At 46.2% G+C, this 23,575-nt stretch overlaps 1 protein-coding gene and 1 long non-coding RNA gene across 7 annotated transcripts in view; one reads left to right on the top strand and one right to left on the bottom strand.

Moving 5' to 3' along the window:
- Nucleotides 1-23,575, top strand: part of PALM2AKAP2 (PALM2 and AKAP2 fusion) — a 345,927-nt gene that overhangs the window by 63,119 nt on the left and 259,233 nt on the right. For 5 of the 6 annotated variants that reach the window (XM_084899296.1, XM_084899292.1, XM_084899295.1 and 2 more), the window contains exon 2: nt 22,108-22,153. In XM_084899296.1, the coding sequence (XP_084755422.1) occupies nt 22,108-22,153 (46 nt within the window). Of the gene's footprint in view, nt 1-21,645; nt 21,663-22,107; nt 22,154-23,575 lie in introns of those variants that run through there. The other variant, XM_084899294.1, reaches the window with a different exon arrangement.
- On the bottom strand, nt 9,966-22,679 carry LOC311630395. The gene is made up of 4 exons (XR_014796369.1): nt 22,519-22,679; nt 17,593-17,696; nt 12,365-12,531; nt 9,966-10,084 (listed from the first exon to the last, which is right to left on the bottom strand). It is a non-coding gene; the product is annotated as an uncharacterized lncRNA (long non-coding RNA).

The following is a 23,575-nucleotide window of genomic DNA, read 5'->3' as shown; positions in this document are numbered from 1 at the left end:
AGCTGCCAGATCTTTAGCAACAGTAAAAACAGGCAGATACCATCGATTCTGTGAACAATAAACATGCTCAGAAAAAAAAAGTGGCAGACAGTAAAGACGTCTGGGAAGGGTTTCAAAGGCATCTTGTCTGCACACGAGTGTGCATGGGGCGGCCGCCAGGACTGCCGGGCTTCTGCGCTTGATTTACACAATAGTCTGGGTTGCCCGCGCTGTGACCACGCGACTTGGCTCCGGGTTCCACAAATTCAGACCCTAGAATACCGTTTATTTGTGTTATGACTCCATCCAAAACGTCCCAGGGAGGCCAATTCCCCACCCCCTTTTACAAAGGTATCCTTGGGATTTTTACCAGCCTGCGGAGCCTGGCGCTCGGTAACAATGTGGGCTTTGTTGCTCCCCGAGTTTGCCCTAAGTGTGTGGACTCTCTGCCAGGGTGTGCTGCTCTCCCCCACCCTCCAACCCGCCCCCAGACGGTTCACAGCCCCAGAGCTCTTCAGACTGCTCAGCGGCCCGCTTGAGCCTTGCCTTTTACGGTATTTTCCTTCTGCACGAGAGGATGACAACCTCTTAGAGTGTCAGCCCGCGAGGAACAGATGACAGAGGGGAAGAAAAAAAAAAAACACAGCAAAAAAACCCACCCCCACTCTGCTCTTAGTCCCAGGATGTCCTATCTGCCTTAAACTACTGCTCTCTGAGCCAGTTCTCTGATAATGAATTTGGGAATGCCAGCGGGTTGGGAGGGAAATAGAAGTTATTTTTAAAAGTCAGCCAGATTATTCTATTTTAGAAAGCACAGAAGAATGTCTTCCCCTCACCCTAGTAAGTGTGTGTGTGTGTGTGTGTATGTGTGTGTGTGTAAGCACAGGGCACAAGAGCCTTCCAAATACATGGAACAAATGGGGCCAAAGACAAAATATAAAGTAGGTGCTTGATCACAAATGCTGATATTTAATCATCTAATTATATTCAACCACTAGGTCAGCATTAACAGAAATACTAGACCTGTGTTTATTAATTATTACTCATTATTATTGGACCCATATCCAAATGTCTTCACACTCACAGAGTATAGTGTGTTATCCCACTAATAACAGAAGCATCCAGGGAAAATGGTGTGGATCGGGTTCATGCTTTAGACCTAGTATCTTATTTAATCATCACGACAAACCTGTACATTAGTACTATTGTTATCCTCCTTTTTTAGATGAGAAAAGCAAGGCTCAGAAAGGTCAAGACACCTGCCCAAAGTCACACAGCTAGTTCGTGGAAGCCTAGAGTTTAAACACAGGCAATCCTGCTCCATGATGATTGTAACAGGCATGGCGGGCAGGGAGGGAGCACAGTGGGCATGGCATGGCAGAGGTGACCGAAAGAACAAGAGCAAACGCATGGAAAAGGGAACAGGGGGATGTCTAGTTGGAAGAAGGTGAAAGAAGGTGGTGGGAAATCACACCAGAAACATAAGCTACTGCCATACGGTGGACAGCATTGAATGCCGATATAAATACTCTATAATTATTATTACTACTACTAATATAAGCTAATATTTTTATTGTTTATGGCATCTGGACAAAGTACATAACATTCTAACTGTTTTGCAGGTACCTAAAAAAGAACACCAGATGACAAAATCACTGGCCTCATTTCTTTGCCTTTGTTCTACAAAGGGCTGATGTGAAGCAGCCATTCTGATTTTCCGTTAAGAAGTCTCTGGTATTGTGTCTTCCATGAAAAATGTCTTCTTAGATGGATGCTTTACTCTAGAAATGTTTTAAAATAAGCATTCTATTCTATTTCTATAAATGACTGATACACTTGCCTGGATAATGATGTCTTGGGGTGAATGCAGCATTTGATATAAAATCATCCACAAGCATGCAAAATCATATGAAGAACCCAAGAATCATATAGTCCTTCCTGCCAGTTATTTGCATGTCACAAAATAGAATGGCCAAAAGTGGGCAACCAGCGGCGGCAAAATTTAGTTCCTTCTCACATTTGGGTTGCTCAGGGTGTGTGTGTGTGTGTGTGTGTGTGTGTGTGTGTGTGTGTAGCAGCTAGCCTGGAGGGGTGACCTGGGCTGGGCCTGGGACAAATAGGAATAGGCGTCTCTTCTTCCTTCTCTTCTTCCTCCTCCTCCTCCTCCTCCTCCTCCTCCTCCTCCTCCTCCTCCTCCTCTTCTTCTTCTTCTTCTTCTTCTTCTTCTTCTTCTTCTTCTTCAATATATTTGATTGATCTTTTAAAGAGAAGAAGGGAGAGGGATAGAGAGTTAGAAACATCGATGAGAAAGAAATATCGATCAGCTGCCTCCTGCACACGCCCTACTGGGGATGTGCCTGCAACCAAGGTACATGCCCTTGACCGGAATCGAACCTGGGACCCTTCAGTCCGCAGGCCAACACTCTATCCACTGAGCCAAACTGGTTAGGACAGTGTCTCTTCTAAAGGTGATTAGCAAATGGATTCTACTCAGATCTAGCTAATGGTTGCCAGGGAGAAATGTTTAAACATTTTTGTGACCAAAGTAAGACTTTAAAAAAAAAAAAAAATGGTGCTGCCGCAAACAAAACACGTGTTGGTCTCCAATTTGCAAGCTCTTTTCTAGAACCTCTTTTGGAACGTTATACATTTACGTTCACGACCAGAAGCAGCAGTGCAGTTCAAGACAAGTTTCCTTCCCAGGGAGGAAACTCCAGACAGAAACCAGCACCCCGACTCCCACCCTGGCTTCTGGCTCCCCGTGCACACTGCACAATCCATTTAATGTGCTTTGCTCACGTGACTCTTTCAAAGCATGCCAGCCCCCAGCCCTGCCTTTGCACGGGCCATGCTACTTAGTTTTCTTTCAAATGCATTCCACTTAGAAAACGTCTCAGCGGAATGGGAACTACAGTGGAATTGGGCATTTGCAAGCCTATCCTCCATTCTGAACCTGCCCTGGATCTTCATGGTCCAAAGAAAAACATCTGATAGTCCATTATTCAAATGGACGTTGGCTCTGGAAGCATTTTGAGGATGTTTACTTTGAAACCAGATGCCTCCTCCACAGACAGCCCCCGCTTCTGTTGATTTTACACCTCTACCGCTTACTTGGGTTTTCTCAGTAGGGTCTTTGTTTTGCTCACATGCAGAAAGAATGTTTCTTTTGTTGGCTTTTCTTTGCCATCAGTGTGCTGGGCGTCTGGCGGGAACATGCTCGGGCCATGTGGCCATTTGGCTGGCATCCCCTTCGGCTCTCTCTTGAAAGTCACATGCGCACGTGACGGTAAATTGCTTCTGATACACCGTGTGCTTGAAGCTTTTCCTGGAGCTCTCTGTGTGCTTGGAATTTTGTAGCCATTGGGGTAACAGTTCACCGAGGCTCCCAAATGGAGAACTTGAGTCCGTTCAGGAAACCCATCTCATAAAGCGAGACAAAGGAAGGATGGCTAGGGAATGGATGTCCCTTCAAAACTGTTATCTGAACCCAAAGCTTTTACCTCTCTCTGAGCCGAATCCATAACCAAGCAGAGATCTCGAAGGCTGATTTGTTCAGTGCCCAAGATTGGCCTGAAGGGGCATGGGGAGCCTGTTCTTTCCTGACTGGGTGGCAGTTGAATGTGAAGCAAGAACCAGAAAGGAGAAAGAGCTAAGGAAAAGCAAATGGCGAAAAGGGAACTAAGCAAACCTTCCTGCTCACAATTTGATTTGGCCTAGCTCATCTACCCATTTGTTCATTTGATTATTAAAAAAAAAAAAAAAAAACAAAAAAAAAAACCAACAAAACACTTACATAGCACCTATTCCATAGTGCCAGGCTCTGTGCTAGGTACTTAGACAGCAGTGCCTACTTCCTGATGGGTGATAGAGAGTCCAGGAAATGATAATGTGGTGGATAATATGGAGGGAAACACAAGCTAATGGGAGACCAGAGAAAGGCATTCGCTGCAGACTGGGTAGAACAAAGGTGAAGAGAAGACCGCTAGAAGGTCAAGCCCAAAGTAATTGTGAGTAGGAAGCAGCTACACCAGACTTCCCAGTCTCGTGTGCATAGCAATATGGGAATCGTGGGGGAATCTTGTTATACCGAAGATTCTGAGGCCTGGAGTGAAGGGGAGAGCCTGAGGAGATGAACTTCTAAGGTGCTTCCTTCCCCAACACCTTGGTGGCAATAGCACCCAGAAGCTAGAATCTGATCATAGTTGGTAGAGAAGAAAACCCCCCATCGTAATGAATCGCAATCTTCAGACCCATTTGAAAAGTAACTTCGTCCATGCAGTATGTCTTGGTGTCCCGGGAGGGATGTTTCTGTTGCCTGCGAATTCCCAGAGAACGTTGTACCTGTCTTAGTGGGATTACCAGTGTCCGCCTTTGCTACAGTTCGTATCTTACAAAAGTGCTCCCAGAAGCACCTCTCATTTCCTGTACTGATCACAGATTTTTCCTACAGGAAGTCTTGAAGGTCCCAAGCCACAGTCTCCTTTTTATAAAGTCAGGTTTATGGAGGTATAATTTATATACTGTAAAACTCACCCTTTTCAAGTGCACAGTTCTTTGAGTGCTGACAGATGTATTCAGGTGTTTAATCACTTCCAAAATCGAGATACAGAACGTTTCCTTCACCGCAAAGTGTCCCCTTGGGCCCCTTGTCATCAATCTGCCCGCCGCCCCCTCAGCCCCTATCAGTCACCCATCTGATTTCTGTTTCTGTAGATTTTGCCTTTCCCAGAATGTCGTATAAAAGGAGTCATATATTCCTCAGCTTTTTGTGCCTGGCTTGTTTCACTCTAAGCCACAGTATGTTGTAATTAAACACAGAGGAGCCCTAGCCGGTTTGGCTCAGTGGATAGAGCATTGGCCTGTGGACTGAAGGGTCCCAGGTTTGATTTCGGCCAAGGGCACATGCCCAGGTTGCGGGCTTGATCCTGGGAGTGTGCAGGAGGCAGCCAATCGATAATTCTCTCTCATCGTTGATGTTTCTATCTCTCCCTCCTTCTCCTTTCCTCTCTGAAATCAATAGAAATATATTAAAAATAAACAAATAAAAATGAACACAGAGGAAACAAATTCTTCATTGATTTGTGGAGTTTAGGCTAAAAAGGCATGCTTACCAAGATCATGCCAGCGGTGAGACAATGGTCACACGGAAGGAGTGAAGAGGAGTGGGGGAGAGACAGAACAGAAATTGAGGCAGAGACCAAGTTAGTATTTGTTATAATAATCTTTACAATTTAGAAATTGTTACTTCAGATGGAGCACTTCCAGTGAGCCCAGCATTGCATGTACTCCATATGGAATGGAAACCTGACAGATGGCTGTTATGCCCATTCTGCAGATGAGGACACTGAGGTTCAGATTGTTCAAGCAGTTTGTTCCCAGACAGAACCCTAGTGAGTGAAGAACTGGTATTGAACTGAGTTCTGATTTGAAAGACTTTGCTTTGTGGACTTCTCCAGGCTTCCTTCCTCTTCCTCAAAGTCTAGCGAGCAAGCGTGAACAAGAGACCAGTAAAGCCGAGACCGGTTTGGCTCAATGGATAGAGCATCGGCTTGGGGACTGAGGGGTCCCAGGTTCGATTCCGGTCAAGGGCATGTGCCTTGGTTGCGGGCATGTCCCCAGTAGGGGGTGTGCAAGAGGCAGCTGGTCGATGACTCTCTCTCTCATCGATGTTTCTAGCTCTCTGTCTCTCTCCCTTCCTCTCTGTACAAAATCAATAAAATATATTAAAAAAAAAAAAAAAAAAAGAGACCAGTAAACTCCAGAAGGAAGTCCCTCTCACTCATCCAGAAACTCGCTCACCATAAGCCCAAAAATTAGTAGGTGTTCATTGAACATTGTTAAACCAACCAATTAAAGAGGAATCCGTTTGTCTGATTTTTATAATGCAAATGCACTGAATTTTCTGTCTAATAGCTCCCGGGAGGTTTTCAACTGTGAGGTATTTATTATTTGTAAAAGTTTCTGTTTTTCCTCAAAGTAAAATGCAAATTCTCTCAATCTTTGTGATTTTTGTGTCAGGGCACTTTATCCTGACACGAAAGGAGTGTGAGTGAGTTCCAGTGTCCCCTTTCGAGTGTCTGTTGTTTGTAAGAAAGTTTATGTTCATTGTAGACCACTCCAGAGGGAGTATTCAGCTAGTCATTACTTACTATGTCCTATATCTAGACCACAAGGAATACCAATCAATTAGAAGAAAAATGAACTTAATGTGAATACCTAGGAACAATCTTAATAAATACTTAATGTCTTAGATAGCTTTGAATACCAAATTGGCTACATACAAAATAATATTGGAATAAAAGGAAAATCATGGTGTTTTAAATTGCTGGCAAACTAGTAGAGTACGTGGCAAATCTCTTCCCAAATAAGATAATTGTTTTCCAAAAAAACAACCTGAGCCTAAACCGGTTTGGCTCAGTGGTAGAGAGTTGGTCTGCAGACTGAAAGGTCCTGGGTTTGATTCTGGTCAAGGGCATGTACATTGGTTGCAGGCACATCCCCAGTAGGGGTGTGCAAGAGGCAGCTGGTCGATGTTTCTCTCTCATCGACGTTTCTAGCTCTCTATCTCTCTCCCTTCCTCTCTGTAAAAAATCAATAAAATATATATTAAAATAAAAACCCACACAAACAAACAAAAAAACAACCTGAATGTTTGCAAGTACAATAGATGAACATGTCAGGAATGACAATATCACTTTGTGGAATTCTGTGAAGGATGTGTGAGGGCATGGCTAAACAAGGTAAAACATGATTTCTATCATGTAAGCCCGTGTACTTCCCAAAGGGGTTATCAAAATGTCTCAGGGAATGCTTGAAAGTACTTTGCAACGATGTCTCCAAAATAGTTCCTTTTTTGACCATGAACTTTGGTCAGTGGAAGTCTAGTGGCATCTGGGCTGTAAGCCTAAGTACCTATATTTCACTTATCTAATATTGTGGACCTTTCTAATGAAAAAGTATCTCAGAGTATAAGAAAAGTCTATTTTACTGCCATCTGTGTGAAACAGCACTGATACATGCCTTTCAATGAATCGAATGATTATGCTCGGTGATTGATTTGCCACCTCAGACCTGCAGAGGAAAGTAGAGGAACCAGCAATTTCTTGAAACAGCAGTCAGTGTACACAACTATGTGGCGACCACGCAGCAGCAGGCTCTGTGCTTTCTCACTGCAACCCAGGCTAGCGCAGCTCACTCTGCGGACCAGAAAGAAACCTGTATTATTACAAGGGGCAAATTCATGTGTTTTCTGGTTGCTTTTGGAGAATGGGAAATTTTAAAAGGGAAATGGGAGAACAGCATAGAGGAAGTGATCTTTTTCCATGGAAGACATGGTTTTCCTACCAGCCGTTCTCCGGGATGCTACTCCTTGTCCTTCTACCCCTTGTCTCAAATCTGCCCCTTCTTCTCCGTCTCTCTGGCATTAGACCAGGGGACCGAGACCACAGGCCCTACTGCCAGACTTTCTTGTAAAACCCCTGAGAACAAACAGACATAGCCCACAGCTTGGTCAGAGGTTTGGTGTTAAGACAGGAACCTCCTGTGACAGGTACCTGCTTAGTTCCTGCCATGTGGTCCCCGGTTACATCCTGGCCCTTCAGATGCCTAGTGCTACATGCCACCGGGAAACTTCCCTAGCCTCCCACTAACACTGCCGAACCCCAGGAGGAGACAGGCAGGCTCTCTCCGACTCTCTCTGATAAGATACGTCAAGTGAGCATTTGTTTCTGCCCTCGCCCCTCCCCACCCTGAGTCCTTTCAGAAGGCATTTAAGGAAACAGCGCACACTTAGCACCTTGCTCTTCAGGTTGTGCAGCTCAGGGCATCGCTTTACTCTTAAAGGGGTCATTTCTGTGTGTGTGTAAACTGCTGAGTCAACCACCCTGTGGAGTGGGAAGAGCATTGTTGCTTCTGTTTTTGACACAAATGATTTGAGTGTTTTTCAAACACTATTAAATGCCAAAGCCCCTGGCCCTCGATTTGGTCCAGGTATGACAGCTTAAAGGCCTGCAGTCAAACTGGGCCAGCGAGGGGGGAGGAAGATTAAAATCAGAGCTAGCAGGGCTAGCAGGCACAGGATATGAATGTCCAAGCCTGTGTCTGCATCTTCTTGCAAACGCCTTATAATTTCCTCTCAGCCGCCCTCAGCCAGGTCTGTGTTAAGCTGAGGGCCTGCCTGCTCAGGCGTAGGACCTGGGATTCAGAGCAGCATGAAATCATCCTGAGGACAAAGCTGAGAGCATCTTTCCCTATCTGTATGTATTTCATGTTACAGCCTCCTTTTTTTTTTTTTAATATATTTTATTGATTTTTGTACAGAGTGGAAGGGAGAGAGATAGAGAGTCTGAAACATCAATGAGAGAGAGTCATTGATCAGCTGCCTCTTGCACACCCACCACTGGGGACATGCCCGCAATCAAGGTACATGCCCTTGACCGGAATCGAACCTGGGGCCCTTCAGTCCCCAAGCCGACGTTCTATCCATTGAGCCAAATCAGTCCCGGCTACAGCGTCCTTTTGCTGTGTGTCGATTAAGCACAGTGAGTCATTTAAGTAATACCTGATGACAAAGACTTGCTTTTTACAGGGCAAACCTATTCTGTAGGTTTTTATTTCATACTAGAGGCCCGTTGCACAAAGATTAGTGCAATAGACCTTCCTTCCCCTGGCTTCGCTTCCGGCCCCCAGAGAGCCTGCAGTCTTCTCTCCCAGCCAGAGCGCCGCTCCTGTAGCTCCCTCTGCCCCACTGCCCTCCCCCTCATAGCAGGTGTCCCACCCCATCTGGGCTCTCCATGCCTGTGTATGCAAATTAACCCACCATCTTTGTTGGATTAATTTGCATACTCACTCCTGGTTGGCTGATGGGCGTTGTGGAGGCATAGTCAATTTGCATATTTCTCTTTTATTGGTGTAGATTTATTAGTGCAGATTTTGTGATTCCTAAAATGTGGAGGCAACACTAAGTATTTTTAGAAGGCATGCATTGTCTAATCATCCTCATCATGAACAATAAAAGCAAACACAGACCTTCCCATGTATGGAAAAAGTAGATATTGTTAGCCTCAGTTTACCTGGGATGAAATCGAGGCATGGGGAAGTTGCCCAAGTTTCCCGGCCTGGTAAGTATGGAGCTGGTATTTGAGCCCAGAGCAGCCTGGCACTGATGTTTTTAACCATGGCACTAAACTTCCTTTGTACGAATGCCGCTGCTTAGCATGTATGAGAGGGCTTAGTACCTGCTGGGCCTGGGCCGAGGGCTCCACACAGATTATCTTCTTCTGCCTGCAAAGCACCCATATGGGTGAGGCACTGTGAGCTTCATGTGCTGATTGAGGGAGCTGATCTAAGAGAAATGATGTCATATCCCCAAGTTTACACTGTACCTTGTAAGCCCTTGAGCTGGGGTTTGAACCCAAGTGCCCATGTGCTTTCCCCTTAACTGACTCTGTATTCTTGTTCCCTGCCACTCCTCACCTCCAACCCTGAGAGGTCTCCTGGCCCTGCCCATGCTTCCATCGGTGCCTCCTCTGCCCACTCTGCCAAAGTCCCTTTCTCCATGGGAGGTGACATGTTCACAGGAACAAGGGGTCAGGACGTGGACATCTTTGGAGGCCATTGTTCCGTCTACACTAACACACCACTCCACCCTTCTCTCTCATGATCCTCCATCTCATCTCCTGTTCACGTTCTTTTCAAATCTAAATACATCCCTTCACAGATTGTCTAAACCTGCCCAAGGCCACAGTCTGACTGGCAGCGCTGTGGCCTCTTTCCTCACTGCCTGACCCCTCGCTCCCTCTGCCCTGTCACCTGGTCTCCTTGCTACTCCTTCAAGGAGCTGAGGCTCTCCCTGTGCTGTTCTCTGAGCTCCGGACACTCTTCCCTCAGTACTCACACGGCTCTGTCACTCGCCCCATCAGGTCTCTCTGATGGATTGTCACGTCTTCATCTCCACACCACCATCTTTCCTTCGGGAGGTTGGTTTTCTCAGGACATTTCTGAAGTTACACTGTAGGTTTTCTACTGTCAATGCCTGCCTCCCTTCTCTGGAATGAAAGTGCAAGAAGGCAGCTTCTTTGTATTGTTCTCTGCTGATTCCCAGCACCTGGGGCAGGGTAGCAGGGAAGGAAAGAATGGAGGAAGGGAGGGGAGAGAAGGAGAGAGGAAGGGAAGAGAGAAAAGGGAAGGGAATCACTTTTACCTTTTTAAAATGCATATTACGTATCATACACTTAAATTGTCCCAACATTTAAATTGTCCCACAGGTACACACTACCAACAGCACAAGCTTGTTACCCAATATTATTAATCTGCCACTTAGAAGATGTGTGACCAGAAATTCTGTATGTCAATGTACTCATCTGTAAAATGGGTATAATAATAATAGTGCTGTGCTCATGGGGCTGATAGGAGGATTACGTTAGTTAACGCTTGGCAGGCTCTTGAAAGGTATCCAAGGACAGAACAAGTATCATGGAATAGTTCATTAAGTTTTAAAAACCCAGACTTTTACACTTAAATTCAAATTATTCTCTCCAATACTCAATTCAACCTTTAATTTAGAATAACATTGGATACTTTCCATTTTTTACTTTAATTCAATTCGTTTCTGCTTTATTATGACCTGGAAGGTTACTAGTATGCATTCCTGTCAAAGTTAAATGGCAAAAGTACATCTTGCCCATTTCCCCCGCTACCAGTGGTCATATTCTTACCAAATAAGTGTTTCCTCTAAGGACCCAGGCTGCTACCACGTCTTTGTAACTAACAGGATTATTAGATTTAGGATTTTCCTTGCTCAGAGGGCAAGTGTGAAATCTCTAGGCTGCTCTGTAGCCCATCCTAAAAGACAGAACCCTTTGCCTGGCTTTCAGAGTGTTGGGGTCTGAAACGAGACCCTAACTTGTTGCTGGCCTCATTAGGTCATCACCTTGGAAAGGCTGGGGTCCCTTCCTAAGGAAAAGCTTGCTCCATTTGTCTTGGCTCCAGCCAACCTAAGAGTGTATTGAATTCCGTGATAGACTGTTTTCCTTGGAAGCCGGAGAGGCCAGTGGCTTTGAATCAAGCTTGAATTCTTGCTGGAAGTTCCAGACTGGTCGTCAAATGACTTCACCCAGCAGTGGTGGGGTGGGGGAGAACGTGGGGCGGGGCCTTTGGAAAGAAGAATTTAAATATTGGAGGCCATTCATCATGGTGCCTTTTAGGTAGACGCTAATGCTATTTGAAGGTGATGGGGACAAGCCATTTAATTCTCCTGTTCAAATGCAGGGTCCTTGTATCTGGTTCTGTTTGTTTTTATAGTTTCCATCTAAGATAGAAAGCAGTTTTAAGCTGATCCTGTGAGGCAAGACTGGGTTGAAAGGATACCTGTTGTGTACAGAGGCAAGACACATCCCTTCTAAGGAATGGCCCCCTAAAGGACTAAGAGCTGGATGGGCATGGGGGTCAGATGAAGCTCTGGGTCAGGAGAAATTCAGTAGAGGTAGCCCACACCCAGGTGGGGGTGCTTCAGAGCATGTGCCTTTTTTCTATCAGCACCTGTGACTGGGGACTAAAGAAAGGCAGCTCTCAGAGTGGACAGTGGGCAGCTTGGGCAGCCATTGGCTAGAATAACATTTAGAATAACATTGGATACTTTCCATTTTTTACTTTAATTCAATTCGTTTCTGCTTTATTATGACCTGGAAGGTTACTAGTATGCATTCCTGTCAAAGTTAAATGGCAAAAGTACATCTTGCCCATTTCCCCCGCTACCAGTGGTCATATTCTTACCAAATAAGTGTTTCCTCTAAGGACCCAGGCTTAGAGGAAACACTTATTTCCTCAGGGGAGATTCAGGACTGAGCAGGAATTACCCTGACTGACTTCTGGTGATTTGCATTAGTAACCAAGATTTGCATCTTGGGGATAAGTTTGCTCTCTGCTCTCTCTCAATTCCTCTGATATTCTAGGTTCACAGCAGATTTTTTTTTTTTTAATGTAAGGTCCATCGTTCTTCTAAGCATGTCTGTGGAAGAATCAAAGGGCTTCCTGAAAGCTCAGAAATTGTAAGCAAAATGTTGCACGATAGGTATTGCCCTAGGGAATAGTCCATAGTTCTTATCAGGTTCTCAGAAGGATTCTGTGACCTGCTCTCATGCAAAGCTTAGAGCCACAGCATAGAACAGTTGGTATTTTTTACCTCTCGGGATATGTGCAGAATTTGGCAAAGCCAAAATGTCACAAAAAGGTTTGTAGCATCAAATGACCTTGGATTGCAAACTTTGGAGGAAAGAAGCAAGAGTCAAGAGCATTTATGAGGAAAAGCTGGTCTAGTCTACTAGTAAAGGGCCTGTATTCTTAGCTCAGGCTGTTGTAACAAATTAGCGCAGACTGGGTGGCTTACACAACAAACATTTCTTGCTCATCGTTCTGGAGTCTGGGAAGTCTGAGATCAGGGTGCCAACAGATGCTTCCTCGTGAAGGCTTTCTTCCTGGCTTGCAGATGGCTGTCTTCTCACTGTGTCCTCGCAGGGTGGTGAGAGAGAAAAGGAAGCTCTCTGCTGTCTCTTCCTATAAAAGTATGAATCCCATCATTAGGGCTCCACTCTCAGGATCGAACCACCTCCCAAACACCCCATTTCCATCGTGTGGGGGATTAGGACTCAACACATAAATGTGGGGGGACACCAACATGTAGTCTGTAGCGCCTGGTGCTACGCTGAACAAGCAACTCAGGAGCCTTCACTCGGACCAGGCATATCTATGGGGAAACATCCAGAGGGATACAGGTATCAATGAATAAGCAAGACTGTGTCCATTTTATAAAAGAGTTGCCCGGCTGGTTGTGGCTCAGGGGTTGGGCACCCACCTATGAACCAAGAGGTCATGGTTCAATTCCCAGTCAGGGCACATGCCCAGGTTGTGGGCTCAATCCCCAGTAGGGGGTGTATAGGAGGCAGCCAATCAATGATTCTCTCTCATCATTGATGTTTCTCTCTCTCTCCCTTCCTCTCTGAAATCAATAAAAATATATTCATTTTTATTCAGAGTATTCACTGAATACCTACAGAATGCCAGGAGCTGTAGATATATTACCTCATGGGATTGTCACAAGAATCATATGAAATGGATATTGTTCTCTTTTCTATTTTATGGTAGAGTAATGTAAACTCAAAGAGGTCAAATGAATTTCTCAAGGTTGTTAAGTGGTAGAATTGGGATTTAAGGTCAGGTTGGTCTAGTCCAGTGGTCGGCAAACTCATTAGTCAACAGAGCCAAATATCAACAGTACAATGATTGAAATTTCTTTTGAGAGCCACATTTTTAAAACTTAAACTTCTTCTAACGTCATTTCTTCAAAATACACTCACCCAGGCCGTGGTATTTTGTGGAAGAGCCACACTCAAGGGGCCAAAGAGCCGCATGTGGCCGCGATCCGCAGTTTGCCGACCACTGGTCTAGTCCATGCTTCTTCCCAACTTAAGTGAAGAGCCATCATGGTGGCTTGTGAGACATTAATTTATCTGACACTAAGTCGCATGCTATGTTAGGAATTGGGAGGAATAACCACTTTTCCTTCTCAAGGGGACTGTCAGGCATACCCTGAGGGAGTGGGATTTCTGCAACTCTGTGGAGTTAACATGAGGAGACTTGGAAAGTTAGAGGAGGGAGGGGGAGGCTGCATTCCAGGCATAGCTACTGGTATGAGAAAGCACCAAATTTGGAGCGGGACAAACAGATGAAGAAGGTGTCAAGTTCTCTGGGGAGGCGTAGAGGGTACAGAGGCTAAAAAAGGGTAGCGCTCTGGCGAGATGCTGTGGTGATTTAGCTGAGCCTCAAACAAAGGAGAACCCTCTCAGACTCCCAGGAGCCTCTCTCCCCCACCCCACAGAGGGAAGTTCCACACCATGAAGGAAAGTCCCAGATGGAAAGTGACCACGTGATCCTCAGGGAGGCCTTCAATTCTAGCAGAGAACGAGCCCTGTGGTCACAGGAAAAACTACCTCAACCGCAAGGACTTGTCCACTTGCAAACGATGGTTTAACAAGAGCTGGACTTGGAGGAGGAAAGACAGTAACTGAGTGGGAAGAGGGAAACCAAGCAGGACAGATAGGTTCTGGGTCCTTGCACAAGCATCCCAGATCTTGAATCCAGTTATGGGTGCACAGCGCTGAATCCAACCAGATCTCAGAATGCAGCAACCCCACCCCAGAAAGACTGTCCTGGGAGAGGACACAATTGGCATCACAACAGAAGGCAAGCTCAAATTTGCATTAGAAGTGGTCCTGCTAGCTGCCCTGCTAACTCTCCCCATGGGGACAGACACTGCTTTTACTGCGGAGGTTTGGAGAGCTGCAAGTGTCCATTTCTGAACACTTGGCCAGACTTGGGAACTCATGGGAGACTGGGAACTGCTTTCTCTAATACACAAGATCGGAGTCTCGTTTGTGCCCACACCCTTCTCAGAAGTCAAGGGTGCCCGATGCTACAATGCAAACATGTCCCTTCTCCTTTGTCAAGTCAGCACATGCTCCATCCTGGGGGCCTGAGGAGGGGCTGCCTTCCCTGTGCTGGAGTTCTCCAGGGCTTTTGGCTCCCACTCAAGCCCCGCCTCTGTTTCATCTCCCTCCCCACTCCACTTCTCCAAGGATGCCTTCCCCTCTAGTGGGATAAATTTAGCTCCGAATGAATGCAGAAGAGGAGAGCACATTCATGTAAACATGGACCTAATAGCTTTCAAATAGAGACTTGACACACACACGCACAAGTGGCATGAAAGATCCAAGGTTTTCTGTTTCCTTCTCTCCTGCTTCGCCCTGCTTCCATCTGATACTTAGGATCCCTGCACACTTTTCTGCATTTATTGAAGCAAATTAATATGTCAATTAGATATGGGGCTGTTTGTCTTCAAACGGATAAAGCAGAAGTCACTTGGGTGACTAAGGAATATTGAGAAGTCAGAGAGAGCCTCAGTGGTGTTGGTCATTTTCATTTATTGGTTTGATCATCATAGAAACCCATCAGAAACTTGGAAGCCTCTTTGTCTTATGAGCTAGGGGAGTCTTTTCTCCTGGTGAGCAGAGCCAGCAGCTGCTGCTGAATGTTGCATGGTTCTCCAATCACTCCCCTACTGACCAGTCAGCATCTCCCCAAGTCTCTAACGTCCCTTTGACTGTAGTCCTTCAAGCACACAGAGTATTTCTAGTTCTCAAAGCACTTTCTCACTCATGGGTCCCTTTAATCCTTGTAAGAACCTTATGGGGAAGTTAACTATCCCTATTCCTGGTTTATAAATAGAAAACCTCAGCTCAGAGTGGTTGAGTGACTGTCTGAGGTCACACAATTAGTGGATGAGTTAGGATTAGGATCTAGAGGGGAGACTTTGTCTTGTGCTCTTCCGATTCTACCTAGAACTGCTTCTGAGAAAGGCAATTTGTCCAGGAGGCCCCAGCTGGCAGGGTTACATATTAGTCAGGAGCAATTTTTTAGACTGTTACCACTCAATGATACAGGCTTGGGATGGGGGGGGGGGGGCTGCTTGGAGAGCTAAACACAAGTTGGATCCATTTTGACAGTGTATGCAGGGTGGGCAGTGTATGCAAGGAATATTAAGATGATGGACACTCAAAAGGACATCAGAAAAGCTCAACATCCTTAGGTGGTATGAGCCGAAGCTAGACTTTCCAATTACACTATGTATTCCCCAATCAGGAGGGCACACAAGATGTAGTTGATGGGCCACTGTCCATCCACTGCCAACCCCACAGGAATCTCTCTCTTGTCAGCAGTGCTGACTCGCAGAATGTGTATGGCATTATCAAATCATGGCTAACAAAGAAAGTGTTGATGGCCACACTACCAAAAGGTCGTTGTGCTAAGGCAAACTAGACTGTCCTCTGAGCTCTCTGAGAAGCCAATGACGCGACTGTGTCTGCTGGCGTTAGAGAACCAGACTGGCCTTCCCAAAGACTTTTTCACTTTGTAGCTAGTTCACACCCACACAGAGAATGAACTCCACCAAGAAGCAGTTTTAATGTGTAAGTATGTATCGCTCCTCCTAAACACTCCAAAATTAAGCTTTCCTTTCCATCTTTTCCTAGCACTGAATCTATCTCCTCTTAGTCTCTTCTTATTCCTTCTTACTTATAATGATTAAATTGATTTCTTCCAAAAGATAAGATTGTATGTGTCTAAGAATCATGAAAAGGAGAGTCTGGTGAATAAATTTCTAGACAGTAAATGACACAGAGAAGAATCATCCCTTTTAACAGATGCAAAGAGAGAAGTACCCACTAATGTGAGGAACTTTAAGAATACTGAAAGTTCTAAAACACACACACACACACACACACACACACACACACACACCCCACGAAAAAAAAAAAAAAAAAAAAAAACCTCTATAAAAGGGTGGATAAAATCAAGTCACTCCCTTGATTGGTCTATGACATTTTTAATGAAGCAATAATTGGGTTGAGCAATTATGACCTAGTGTGGCCACTCTCAAGCATCTCATGTCTGTTATTCTGATTTCCCACAGTATCCCGATGAGGTTAGAGTTATTATCCCACCATTAAAGATGCAGGAAATGAGTCTAAAAGAATTCAAGGTAGTAGTGAGTGCATCTGAGGACTGGATTCTGATTTGTCTTTAGAGTTCATGCCTTTTCTCTCTGTCACTCCCATCTCCTATTTCCTAAACCCACAGTTCAAAACTTTTGTCAATAAACAAGGCTATTATGAACCAACATCTGAATGTCCAAGCAAGGCAAGGGTCGAATAATCTCTCACCATCCAGCTATTAATTCCTGATACTCCTTAGAACATCTCAGTTCCTCTATGACTCACAAGTCAATTCACTTTCACCGCCAAAGCTAACCGAGAGAAAAGGAATGCATTAAACTGAAATACTAACATTCATTTCTAGATAGATTCCCAGTTGCTCATATTGAGACCGCTATGCAGAGGCCCTAGTCAACACATACCATCCAGCCTAGTCTATTGCCCAGGCTGGCACTCTGTTCTCTAACTTCTTTCTCTGTCTTCTTATACCAGGGCACTCCCTATAGGAATCTAACCCTCAAATCCTGTTGTTAAAAACAGCACATAGTTGAAAGCCCATGAACTTACCCAAATTGTTCACAATCACAGGGGCCAAAAGGGCTCCAACCACCGTTCCCCTCCTTTGATTCTGTGCAGCCATCACACATGTTTTTCTAAAAATATGTATATTTTATTGATTTTTATAGAGAGGAAGGGAGAGAGATAGAGAGTTAGAAACATCAATAAGAGAGAAACATCAATAAGAGAGAAACATCGATCAGCTGCCTCCTGCACACCCCCTCTGGAGATGCGCCTGCAACTAAAGTACATGCCCTTGACTAGAATCAAACCTGGGACCTTTCAGGCCGACGCTCTATCAACTGAGCCAAACCTGTTAGGGCCTTCACCCATGTTTTGAATGACCACGCATTCCACGAGATCCTAGGCAAAAGAGAGCTAATGCAAAACACAAACATTTTAGAGAACGTCGGTGCTCCTTTTAAAATTATTTTGTCAAAGGAAAGCTTCAAGTTACCATGAAATTTTACACTCACTGCTGCTGCTCAACAAGACTTTAACTTTTACTCACTCAATGGGCCTCAGCAACTTTTCTCCCTCTCCATGTAGAGCGCTCCTGTTTTCCCCACAGGCCAATGGGCTGTGATTATTTGTGGTTCCCAAAGGACTCATACCCTAAAAATAGATTTTGGAAATTTTATTAACAAAACATCTATTTTTGCAAATCCAGCGTTCCGTGTTCCCTCTGTATAAAAAGCTGTGCAATGCAGCATCCATCAGAAAAACCTTAAACAATACGGGTAGTGCTTATGCAATGCAATTTACTGTCCCAGCAAGAACCAGTGGTTTGTTACACGCATTATGCACTATTGTAACAGATCTTTCCAGGCTTTAGATGTGTGTGGGGGGCAAGAGGTCACTGATATTAACACTGGGGTAGGAATTCTTTGTAACACCAAGCCGTAGCCTAATGTCTGGCATGGAATAGCTATACAATAGGAACTTATGAAAGAATTTGGGGTTATAAATGTCTGTGTTGGTAATGGATTCACTGATTTTTAAAGTGCTACACTTAGAGATCTGAGGAGAGAAGTGAGGAAGAAGAGAAAACGTTTTCCCTTTGCTCTCTGGCCAAGCATTAGTCATTCATTTCACATGCCTCTGCTTCACTTAGGATTCTTAGTGGCAAGCAACAGAAACCGATTCTAGTGATAGGAGCAGAGCAGGCATGAGCAGCTCACAGAACAGCTGGGAAGACTAGAGAAGGGGCTTGGGCAGTGGGCAGGACCAAGGGTGAGCTACCAACCTGAAATATTTATCTAATGCTGTGTCTCCAAGGCACACCTGACTGAGCCCCGACTGCATGCCATGCCATAGGTTCCAGGGGAGCTGGGGGAGCACGTGTCTGGCCTTTCCCAGCTTCTGTGCTGAGAAGTGGAGCCGACTCTCACTATGGCTCATACTATGGGAATTCCCCGAAGATGGAAAGGGATTCGCAAGTTAGGCAGCCAACATTTATGAAAGAGTCCACTATACTTCCAGCTGGCTGAACCTCCGGGGTTCAGCATTCTAAATTTCTTCTCTCCTTTGACTTTTTGGCATGCCTGCTTTGACAACCCTCAACACTGAATAAACACAATTACTGCATATCACGGACCTCAGCTGGTTAAAACCACTGAGGAAGTCTCAGCTGTTTAAAAGCCACTAAGGAAGTACACACAACTGGTCATGAGTCTTTTGTCTATTTCTAGTAAACTCAGTACAATGGTTCTAAACCCATCTCCAACCTCTTCCTCACCCCATAGAAACTTAATTGTATACATGTACTGAGAGAGAGATGTGCCCCAGGGAATTCTGATGCACACTTCTGGTTGGAAAACATGTCTTAGTTTTTTTCCCCCCACTTCCCACAGCTTCTTTACAAAACATTTCTATTTTTTCCGAATTCCTCCACTGCTATTCCATCAGTCTCAACCAATGATCCTTCCATTAGCTGGGAAAACTCACACTCACTCACTATCAACTTCTCTCTCCTCCCTCTTACAATTTCTCCTTTTCTTTACCCACTCCATTTTCCTGTCCTCCCTTGTTAGTTCTTTTTTCCTAAGGCTAAACAGGCCACCAGTGCTCACATGGATGCTCTTTGATCCACTCTGAGACCTAATACTTATCTTCCCTTTGACTGTGTCTTTGACCTCATTTCCCATGATGCCTAGTCCCCTTTGGTCCTGAAACATTCAAGTCTCACCTGACCTAATAACACTCAACTTGACCCTGCCTCCCGTAGACCACCTTCCAGTTCCCCTGGATGCACCCCATCTTCCCTGCCCCATCATCCTTCACATTCACGGATTTGAAAGGAGTGGTTTGTTCTCATGGATGCTTCATTCTCCACTCTCCATAACTGCTTCCAGGTTCATCCTCCACACACACTCTGCACTTCCAGGGTCACCCTTGGCTTCCCACTGGTCCAAGACAATGGCCTTTTCTTAGTTTGAGTCCTTGACCTCTCAGAAGCATCTGACCCCATTGAAAACCCCTTTCCTCTTGACATGGCTTTTGGTACAAATATCCCTCTTAATTTTTCCTTCTACTCCTCAGATGATACATTCTTGGCCTCCTCGGCTGAGCTTTCTCCTCTTGTATTTTTTCCCTCTGGCCATTCTCATTTCTTTAGCTATAACCTCAAAGTCAATGGCACCCACATACATGTCATCAATCCTGATCCTTCTATCCTGAGGTTCAGATCTTTCCAGCTGGTCACTTTTAAAGGGTGCTCGGGCCCTTCTCTGACCCCATGTCTTCTTCCTTGACTCCTTTTTAAGAATGTATTGTGGTAAAATACACATAACATAAAATTTACCAATGAAACCACTTCTAAGTGCACAGTGCGGTGACATAAAGTCTACCCACGTTGCTGTGCTCCTCTGAGCGTTAAGAACACGGGCTCTGCAGTCTAATCTGAGTTCCAGTCCCTGCTCTATGGCGCTGGCTGAGTCTCTCCGCCTCTCTGGCCTCACTTCCTTCATCCTGTTATTTTCTACTGTTGTTGGCTATGCGGTCACTGTCCTGAAGTAATAACAGTTTTGTTTATGAGTGAGCAAACACCCTCAGAGGACTCGTCTTGCTGGAGCTGGTGCGGGAAGTGAAGAGAAAGTGAGAGGTTTGAAGACACGGGTGGGTCTTAGCCAGAGGTAGAAGTTTGGATATACTGGAATTGGGATTGCCGCATCTGGTATTGGCTGGGCTTTATGGCACAAACAGCTCCCCCTACACCCGCCATGAAAAGGAAGGGAAAACAACCAGTAAGACTGTTTGGGTGGCTGCGTTAGACTTCAGGGAGGGCAGTAATTGATCATCAAGTGACAGGTAAAACCTCCCTGAAAGCCGAAAAGGCGATTTTGTTGCTCTGTACGAATTTGCCCAGGAAAGAGGAGATTTGGCAAAATTTGATGTGTATACCTTTTCCAACACCTTCTTAAATCCTGCATTTGAGAAGCATCCAGGATCTCAAAAGGACACTAATTTTTTGTCGCTTTTTTTTTTTTTTTTTTTTTTTTTTTTGAGGAAAGTCTGCTTATGAATGTTGGGGATTCTAGCAGATCGCTCCTGAAGAAATATTTTATTTGTTGTTGTTTTTAGCATTTATTTTTGGACTGATCTTATCCATCTCTCATATGCTGCCCGTGCCTGTCTCAACTGTCTCAAAAGATGCGTACTAGCACTGTCTTCTGTGTTGGTAATGAAGAGGTTAAGTATTTAATTATTAACTAAAAATTATTTTTATTGATTTCAGAGAGGAAGGGAGAGGGAGAGAGAGAAACATCACTGGTGAGAGAGAATCATCCATTAGCTGCCTCCTGCGCACCCATACTGGGGATCCAGCTTGCACTGGGGCAGGTGCCCTGACAGGGAATCAAACTGTGGCCTTCTGGTTCATGGGTGGATGCTCAACCACTGAGCCACTCCCGCTGGGCACCAGGTGAAGTATTTTAGTGCCCAGATTCCACTTTTCCTTTTAGACTGTATTGAAGTATAGACACTCAAGGATTTCCGCCCAGAATGTCACAGGGTAAGGATAGAGCAGATTGCCCTTTACGGACAACTTTGACCCTCCATTTTTCTCATGAGGAAACTGAGGTTCAGAGGGGTTAAGGGAGCTGCCCAAGGTTGCACAGCGAATAACTTGTCCAGCCCAGCCTAGCTGAGCACCAGGACTACACACACACGTGGCTGCACAGGCCTGTTTTGAGCTATACTGTGACCAGTGGCCTTGGTGTTTCAGTACCGCCATCTAGGCATGTGGGCGAGGCAGCCCTTCCCTATTGACAATGTCCCCACTCAGAGCCCAAGCATCTGACATAAACTAGAGGCCTCAGCTGGACCTTCGGGAATGTGCTCAGCCCCCCTCCCCCCTCCACACACACACGTTTTATTACCAGAGGCCCCTTGGCTGGCATCTGCTCCCCGAGGTGCCCCTTTCTCCTGCTGGGCCCCCAGAGAGCGCGTGTCCACCAGGAGCGCCAGCTGTGCGCCCCAGAGGCTCGCCGTGCGCCCCCAGTGCCCGCCGCAGGCGCGCTGCCTGTCCCCTGTCCTTGCCTTGGGGACCACCCCACTCCCACCCGCGGCGACCGCCCCAAGGTCTCCTGCCCTCCCAGAGCCTCTGGGGGCCGCTTCCGAGGGTCCCGCATCCCCCTGGGGGCGGAGCGAGGGCCCAGACGCCGGGGCGGAGAACCAGCACGGGGCCAGCCCAGCGCGCCCGCCCCGTGGCTGCCCGCGGCCCACGTTGCGCCCAGCGAGGCTGGCGGCGGCGGCGGGAGCTGCAGGGAGCGCGGCGCTGGGGCGCAGCCAGGCGGCCGGGCAGGCGGGGGCCAGAGGCTGAGCCCGGGCCAGCCAGCAGGGCAAGCCAGCGGCGCGCACAGCTCTGCCCGCAACCCCCTGAGCCGATCCCTGCCGCCCCCGGGGCTCTCCCCGGGTCTACCTGAGCCCCCCTTGAGGTGCCCATCCATTTCCTTGAGTGACTACAGCGTGTTTTTTTTTTTTTTTCTTCTCTCCTCCTCTCCCCTCCCTGTGTGCCCTTCTCCAGGATGGCAGAGGCGGAACTGCACAAGGAAAGGCTGCAAGCCATCGCCGTAAGTCCACTTTCATTTTATTTTCTTGCTCTATTGTCTGGGATGCAAAGGGACCTTGGAGCGTTTGGGGCCATGGACATTCCAGCACAGTAGCCGCCGCGGGGCATGTGTCTGGGGTGGGGATAAAAGTCTGTCAAGGCTCAGCTCTGCTGCTTTCTCTTTTTACAAGTCTGCAGATGGAAACCCCCAGGCGCGCGTTGGGGCTGGGGATTTGAATGTGGAAAATTGGCTTAGAAATAAAATGCTACTGGGCTTTGGGGAAAGACTAAACTGACACTTGGTTGTAGGGGAGATGCCGGGGGAGGGGGCGCCGGGGGGGGGACGGTGATTTCTGGAATATTACCACCCCCGGTGCTCAGTGATACCTCTGACTTCATACGCTGGAGAGCCAGAGCTCAGAGAGCGGAACGGTGCTGCCATCCTCTCTGCGGAAACGGTTCTCTGCTAAGTGGAAAAGCAGCAGTCAGCCCCGCTGCCAGCCAGCCAGCCACGCGGTAGAACCTCCTCCCTGAAACCAAGCAGAAGTGTTAATCCTCTCCCCCCCCCCCCCCCCAATTCGGTTCTACTTGATACTGACAAGGGCACTGGCCCAAGCCACCACCCTGGAAGGGTCTGGGGATTTCTCGTAGCCTATGGGTCCTGGGAATAATATTCTCTTATGGGTATGGGTAATATAAAAGCCTATTTTCAGCGTACAGAGGAGTGGCCAGTTTTGGCTAATTGTATATGCACTTTTAGAAAAGTGTACCCATATGTATTTTGAAGAGAGAGAGGGGGGGGGGGAGGAAAAGAGAGGGGGAGAGAGGGAGTGAGAGAGAACGAACTCTCGGAGACTGCCTAGAGTCGAGCAAGCTTGCACAGTGTTGCCAATGGCCTACAGATGTGGTATTTTTACTGGAGCCACCACAGCTGGATTATATATTTCCTTTGCAGATGAGGGAATGATTACTGCTGCTATATGAAATAATAACAATTAAAAGAGAAGGTCTGTTAACATATTGGCATCCAGGAATCTCCAGACATTTTTCTACTTAAGTACTTTTTTTCCCCCTCCCCCTTTTTGGTCCAGGAGTTCCCTGGAAACACATAAATTTATTGGAGAAATAGTGTGTAATGCTTTGGAAGCAAAGCGTATTAACGTGTTTTTAAAAATCCTCTGGACAGCTTCTTCATTGGGAAAAAGACATGCAGGGGCCCCCCCCCCCACCTTTTTTTTAAAGAAGCATTTGATATGGTGTCTGTGGCTCTGAGGCCCTCTTTATCAAACTCTTCAAATCTGAAATGTCTTATAGAGAGTTTACCGCTGAAGTGAGAGAGTCTGTTGGCAATGTTGAAATACTCTGGCTTGCCCATCGAGCCATCTCTGAGTCCTGGTCTTCAGACCTCAGGAGGGCTGCCCTTTCCTTTCTGCCCCTCCCCCTG

This window comes from Pipistrellus hanaki (genome assembly GCF_964339955.1).
Source record: "Pipistrellus hanaki genome assembly, chromosome: 11".
In the NCBI taxonomy this organism is placed as follows: Eukaryota; Metazoa; Chordata; class Mammalia; order Chiroptera; family Vespertilionidae; genus Pipistrellus; species Pipistrellus hanaki.
Note: the sequence above shows the minus strand (reverse complement) of the source record. Positions and strands in the feature narration are given on the sequence as shown.